This window comes from Nansenia antarctica (genome assembly GCF_963989245.1).
Source record: "Nansenia antarctica genome assembly, chromosome: 4".
NCBI lineage: Eukaryota > Metazoa > Chordata > Actinopteri > Argentiniformes > Microstomatidae > Nansenia > Nansenia antarctica.
The window spans coordinates 16469373-16477080 of NC_137689.1; the positions used below are offsets into that span (position 1 = coordinate 16469373).

The 7708-nt window shown below is 41.0% G+C and overlaps 1 protein-coding gene across 1 annotated transcript; it reads right to left on the reverse strand.

Annotated features, from left to right (window-relative positions):
* Positions 1–309: 309 nt before the first annotated feature.
* fermt3a (FERM domain containing kindlin 3a) lies at positions 310–7380 on the reverse strand (the record flags this gene model as incomplete). The annotated part of the gene is made up of 14 exons (XM_080529793.1): positions 310–489; positions 593–734; positions 855–979; positions 1092–1307; positions 1491–1597; positions 1869–1993; positions 2287–2336; positions 2422–2553; positions 4023–4130; positions 4230–4332; positions 4502–4670; positions 4856–4972; positions 5204–5437; positions 7257–7380. 14 exons carry the CDS (start codon positions 7378–7380, stop codon positions 310–312), a joined length of 1932 nt encoding a protein of 643 aa, XP_080385919.1.
* Between the last annotated feature and the right edge of the window lie 328 nt (positions 7381–7708).

A 7708-nucleotide genomic window follows, 5' to 3' on the forward strand; every position in this document is an offset into this window, starting at 1 on the left:
TTAATAGCCTACAATGAACTATACATTATTACACAGACATGAACAACTACATTGAGGTTTTCTTTTGTTTGAACTTTATTACTGCATTGTAAAGTATTTAGTAAATGTCTTACTTTCAGATCTGTGGACTTGGTTCACACGGTTGAACTGACCATTGATAGTGCTCAGACATTGATTGAAAAAAAAAAAAAGAAGATGTAGCTCGTACAAGCTATTTGATTGGTTCAGATATGTCAGTCAGTAGCATACCAAAACATAAAGACAGTATTGTTGTGCAATCTGAGTTTCCAACGTCTCTCGCATGGATGTTTAAAGGGCCTCATGACCACCCGTCAGTTTGTAAAACAGCTCCTGGTTTAACGTCTCAGTTTGCTCTTTGCTGCGCGTGTACATGAAGATGTAGCCCCCGATGTACTCATGCACGATCTTGCAGGTAGCACTCACACAGCTAAAGGCAATGTTCACATTGCCATTGAACTCGATGGCCACCTGGATTAAAGAAAATAAGATTTAACAGCATTACGTACCTCAGGTACCTGTACAGTAGACAGATAAACTAATGCAGTGATAGGAGGGCGGTGAGACAGCCTACCTGTTGAATATCCCAGTTGACATTCCACTGCTTCATGGTGTTATACCTCCAGGTCTTTACCACATCTCCTATGCTGAGGTCAATGCGGATAAGACGATTGTTGGCAACGCCAAGGACCTCGTCTCTACGGCATCCCTTAAACCTGTGTGTGTTAATGCAGTGAATACATAACATTGGTGGGTCATTTGAAGTTAGATTTTGTGCAACAAAAGCACTGTGCTGCGATGTGAACAAAAGCATACAACATTCAAAATTCTCTTACTTCACCACAAAATAAGAGACCCCAAAATCAGGTAGCGCCTGCCAGATCTGAAGAAACTTGAGGAGGGCATCTGTTAGACAGAGGTGGGCCACATTCTGATAGGCTTCCAGGATGCGAGGTGTCAGCTGACAGGGCAGAGAAATTGTTGGAATCACTGGAGCGTAAATGTTATATTTGCTTCCTACATTGTCCAATATTCCTAGGTTTCTCTATTTCAAAAGTCACTGTGGTTGTTACCTGTTTGGCTTTATACTTTTTCTGGTAGCGTGTGGATACAAGGCTGTGTGTGTTGATGCTCTCATCCGTCTGAGCAGTATTAGCCCCTGCAGTGGTTCGCTGCATGGCAAGAAAGGACTGGATATTCTGCACCTCACTGGAGAAGGAACTGTCTGCTAGTGTCTTCCCCATGGAGGCTAAACGGCAAGCTGCCATCCACCTGCTGTACTGCAGTTCCTGAGAGGAGAAGCATGGCTATCTGTGAGAATGAGCTCACCCAGTAGGCATGTCAAATCAGCCATTCCATAACAGTACACTGAAACATAGAATGACATTGAAATGGTTAACTAATACTGTAACTGTTAGGTTGGGGGAGTGTTCTCTGAAGAGAATAGGCTGAGATCGATATTTTTTTTTTACATTGTCACAACGCAGGTAGACCTCATTCATTCCCTCCGGCCCAGGGATGAGGAGCCTGATGCAGAACTTCTGACCAGCCACACTCACGTCTGGTGACACCTCACAGCCTGAGGAGAAAATGTATATGTTACAGGACCAGTATTGACTCATTTAGCTAATCTGAGTAATATGTAAAGGCACAACATTGTCTTTATTTATATATTTATACAGCTACTGCTATATTATTCACATATGCACTATATTAAGCTACTGTATAGATATTATCTTAGATGTTGTAGTATCTTTGGATCTGTGAATGTAAACAATACATGTGTCTCATTGTGTGACAGTATGTGTATGTGTGTGTGCATGTTTACAGTGTGTTTTAGTATAGTTAACCTTTGAGGTTCATCTGCTGTATGGGCTCCTTGAAACTCTCCTCTTTGCTCTTGTAGTAGGAGATAGATGTGTCCTTGAATGAGAACCAGAACTGCTTATAGCCTTTTAGAGTCAGTCTCTTTGGTCTAGGAGAGAGTGAGATAAAGTGCACAGAAATGTCAATGACAAAGCACAAGTTCACAGCAGGTGAGAGAGAGTGTGTGTGTGTGTGTGTGTGTGTGTGTGTGTGTGTGTGTGTTTGTGCATGTGTGTGAGTATCTATGTCCTAAAAACTCATCCAAACTACAAAAAAATGGCATCTATCTTGTGTGGTCGATATCCAATTTAAAGTCCCAGGAGGGAAAAGCTGCTACCGGTAGAGAGATGGATGTGTGCCTCAGTCAGCCTGAATTGATTTATGTTGTCAACCCCTGCTTACCTGAACATTTTCAGGTAATCATGGAGCTCTGGTGCTATTGCCATTGTTTCCTGTGAAGATATAAAATCATGTATGCCATGCCCAAATTTCAACTCAGTTTCTCTCTTCTGCCTTAAAAATCTGCCATGAACATACCAGCATGTCTTCAGTGCTGATATCCGCCTCCATCTTCACCTCTAAACACTTCAGGGCAGAGTCAAGGTCATCCATCATAGGACATGATGTCATCAACTGGGGCTCCGACAGAGACACCTTACCAATGTGGTACTGAGAATATTGCACACATAAACACACACACAGTCACTTACTACTATTGCTACTGAACTATCTACAGTGGGGTGAAAAATGTGGGCACCCCTGGTTTAAATGTCTGTTACAATGAATCTCCTCTAAATCTCCTCTAATCACCCAAAAGTGATTGAAAGCAAACCTGAACACTAAATGCTACAAAGTTAAACATGGCACCTTTCTGCAAATTTTAAAGCAAGGTTTCTTTTTATTTAAAATGTACAGTTTTTAAATGATAAAAAAAGGAAAAGGGCCCTGTGCCCCAAGTTTGGGAACCCCTTTGGATTATTCTTTGTTACCTTTTGAGAAGATGATTACTAAGGCCCAGACCAAGGTGATTTACTCATTAGGGCTTCAATGAGTCAGGTGAATATAATTCCAGGGTTGAACTATATATTCTGAAGTAACTCCATTATGCTTTGGGGTTGTGTAGCAGCTGGGGGCACAGGCAATATTGTGCAAATATCAAGACATTAGAATCTAGAGGCTAAGGTCAGAGGTTCGAAGGTCAGTCCAGAAATTGAAGTTGAAGAGAAGTTGGGTATTCCAGCAAGACAATGACCCGAAGCATACCTCAAAATCAACCATGAAGTATCTACAGAAAAGACGGATGAAGGTTTTGGAATGGCCATCACAGTCCCCAGACTTGAATATTATTGAAAATCTGTGGAGAGATCTCAAACATGCCGTGCATGCAAGAAGGCTGAAGAATATTTCTGAGCTAGAGGTGTTCTGCCAGAAAGAATGGGGAAAAATTCCAAGAACAAGAACTGAAAAGACTCAGCTGGCTACAGGAAGCAAGCTGTTATAGTTGCCTGAAGAGGAGTTACAAAGTACTAGCTGACAGGGTTCCCAAACTTTTGTACAAATGTGATGAAATGTGTCATGTTTAACTTTGTACCATTTAGAGGTTAGGTTTGCTTCTTTTCACTTAGATATTCATTGTAAAAGGCATTTTGACTAGGGGTGCCCACATTTTTGCACCCCACTGTATTATCACTAGTGGCTTTGGCAGCTGCCAGGTTTTGGCATGACAGCACCACTAGTGTATCCTGTCTTATCTGTACTATCATCACCTTTATCTTTTTTTTGTCTTCGTTTATTTAAAAGGGACAATGGACAGTCATTGACTCTCCCTGAATTAGCTGGGTAGCTAAATTGCATCAGCAGTCCCAGTCTATTATTTTTTGGAACTTATGTCCTGTTCTACTGTCACTTTTTATCATGAATTATGCTTGAATTATTATTCCCTTATGTCTTGTGCTGCAATGCAATGTCAGGAACCGAAGCCTAATAATTTTACACTTTTACACTTGTGTAATGTGACGTAACAGTAAACTTGAAACCTGACTTGAACACACACACACACACACACACACACACACACACACACACACACACACACACAAGACCTAGATATAACAATCAGTTATGCCCTTATTATGTACCTGAAGGCCGGCAAAAAGCATCATCTCTTCCTCTGTGCAATCAATGTCTTCCAGCAAGATGGCCCAGCGAGCCTGTTCATACAGCTGGGTCAGACGGACTGCATCATACTGTGAAGACGGTAGAGGACAATGCAGACAGATGACACACTGCCCAATTCATGACCGAATCAAAAGCTCTTCAGAGAGACTGTTTGTGTGGGCATCTACCTTGGGCACCAGGTCATGGAAGCAGTAGTACTTGAAGCGCAGCAGCAGTCTGTCATTCTCCTGCACTCCCTGCTGGAGGAGAGAACGGGACGAGTCCAGCCATCTGAAGAGAACAAACAGCCATTTACACATCGTGTCATAACAATGTACTAATTTCATCAAAAAAAATAATAATAAAAAACGAAAAACATCATTAGATCCATACAAGATCACACCGATTTCATTTTCACACACGCACTCACTCACTCACACACATACACACATACTACCACCTGTTGTGAACTTGTGCTTTGTCCATAAGGCTGGTAGAGCAGTGCATCTTAGTGATTGTCTCAGGAGCAGGTGCAGGTAAGCTGACAGACAACATCTTATACGCAGCCTCAAACTGGGGTGAGTCCGCAAAGTGCACAGGCATGCCATTGGACAGGGCGAGGACTGGACCTGTCATTACACATGAGGTATACTTGTAACATGATTATATGAGTTTCGGTATGACGATGATTTTGCACACCTCAGAATAATGGGATTGTTTTTAGAATAATCACATTTATTATAATAAATGACATCAGAACTGAAACCCTACTGTCCATAATAAGTATGCTGATTCTGAAATTCAGTCAAATTACCTGATGTTAACTGAAGATTTGTGATATCATATACATTCTCTTCTGACTCTTTCTCTCCTTTCTTTTTCTTCACTTCCACTGACCGCAACAAGGAAAGCTCCTCTGGGTGACGTACATCTGAGAATGACCAGAGGAAACAACATTTACGGGTTGCCTGAAAGTCACGTACACTCCAGCCTGAGGAGCTAGCTACCTGCTAGCCATGTACTGATTCACATCAGCAACAATAACAATGATCTTTTCCTCTGATAATCAATGCCTCCCTCTTGAAATGAGAATACCTCCACTCTCTCATGATATGATTATGATATAACAGCCATGTACCTCATGTCCCATCTATTTACTCACTCAGCAAGCGACAAATTCCCATGACGGTTTGGAAGACTGGACTAGAGAAGCAGGCGGGAAGCCTAAGGGTCTCCCCATTGGGCAGGCCCAGTCTCAGGGGTTTGTGCTGGGGTGTGAGGCTCAGACGAGCATCCGCATGGATCCCACACTTATCAAGGGTCCAGGATGGCTGGAGCAGCCACTTCTGCTTCTGCTCCCACCAGAGGGCATGGTCCGACCAGTCCTTCTTGATCTCTTTGGTAGACAGAAGGAGGGGGTATCTGGTGATGGACTCTCTGTCAAATATGTTGTTTTCAATATCATTCATGTTTTTATTTATTTTTTTATATATCATTTTAGTATTAATGTTATGATGTCAAGTACCCAGAATACAGGTAGGTCCATATATATTTGGACTCTGGCAGAATGTTATTTTATTCAAGTTACAGTTTTTCTTTTTCTTTTTTTTATTCAATATAATGAATATGGGCTTAAACTGCGGACTCTCAGCTTTAATTTGAGGGTATTCACATCCAAATTGGAGGAAGGGTTTAGGAATTACAGATCTTTAATATGTAGCTCCCTATTTTACAAGGGACCAAAAGTAATTGGACAATTGACTCAAAAGCTGTTTCATGGATCTGTGTGTATTCCTTCTTTATGTTTTTTATCAATTAAGCAGGTCTGAGTTGATTCCAAGTGTGGCTTTTGCATTTGGAAGCTGTTTCACACACAACATGTGGTCAACAGAGCTCTCAATGCAAGTGAAACAGGCCATCCTTAGGCTGCAAAAACTAAATAAATCCATCAGAGAGATAGCGGGAACATTAGGAGTGGCCCAATCAACAGTTTGTTACATTCTGAGAAAAGAAGAACACACTGGTAAGCTCTACACCACAATTATCCAAGTCTACCATAAAGAGAAGACTTCACGAGAGGAAATACAGAGGGTTCACCACAAGGTGAAAGCCATTCATAAACCTCAAGAATAGAAAGGCCAGATTAGACTTGGCCATGAAACTAAGATTAACCTGCACAATAATGATGGGAAGAAGAAAAAAGGGATGGAGAAGGCTTGGAACGGTCAATGCTCATGATCTGAAGCATACCACATCATCTGTAAAACACGGTGGAGGCAGCATGATGGCATGGGCATGCATGGCTTCCAATGGCACTGGGTCACTAGTGTTTATTGATGATGTGACAGAAGACAGAATAATAATAATAATAATAATAATAATAATAATAATAATGCATTTTATTTGTATTGCACTTTTCATTCAAAAGAATCTCAGAGAAGAAGACGGATGAATTCTGAAGTGTTTAGGGATATTCTGTCTGCTCAAATTTCAGCAAAATTCAGCAAAGGTTATTGGACGGCACTTCACACTACAGATGGACAATGACCCAAAACATACTGTGTAAGCAACCCAGGAGGTTTTTAAGGCAAAGAAGTGGAATATTCTGCAATAGCCGAGTCAGTCACCTGATCTCAACCCAAACGAGCATGCATTTCACTTGTTGAAGACAAAACTAAAGGCAGAAAGGCCCACGAACAAACAACAACTGAAGACAGCTGCAGTAGAGGCCTGGCAAAGCATCACAAAGGAGGAAACCCAGCATGTGGTGATGTCCATGGGTTCTAGACTTCAGGCAGTCATTGCCTGCAAAGGATTCTCGACAAAGTAAGAACATTTTATTTATGATTATGTTAATTTGTCCAATTACATTTGAGCCCCTGAAAATATGTGACTGTGTATAAAAATGGTTGAAATTCCTAAAGGTTCAAATACAATATTTTTGTTCAACACCTTGAATTAAAACTGAAAGTCTGCACTTCAATTGCATCTCGATTGTTTCATTTAAAATCCATTGTGGTGGCGTACAGAGCCAAAATTATAAAAATTGTGGCACTGTCCAAATATGTCTGGACCTAACTGTATGTGATGACAAGACATCATGTTCAAAACCCCAACATGCTACAAAAAAGAACAGATGTGTTCTGAAAATGTACTCTATCTTAAAGATTAATTCCACGGATTGAAGTTGTGGTGTACATTGGTAGGGAACTTACGTGTCTTCTCCACAATTTTGAGAATGACGCCACCAATATGCAGGTCAGAGGACACACTAACGTTGAGCGGTGGGGCCTCTGGGCCAAGCTCCTCCACTGTCACTGATAGATCCCAAGCAGCCATACTTACAAAGAGAAGATAGAACCACTTGATCAGTACTGTTATTTAAGTATTACTCATTTATTTACCCATGAGAAACTCTGCTCGACTATTTATGGTTATTAGATTATAGATAGATAGTTACAAAGAATATTGACTTTCTTTCAATATCTGTGAAATATGGTATTGTATTGTAGTGAGGCCAATTACAAGTAATGTCTTCGCCCTCTTAGCTGTTCCCAACATAACTATTAGAGTTGCAATAATGTACTCTACACTGTAGAACTTAAGCACACGAAAGAATTTGCTGAGTGACCAAAACCAAATGACTTCCTCTAAATGAACATCCCTT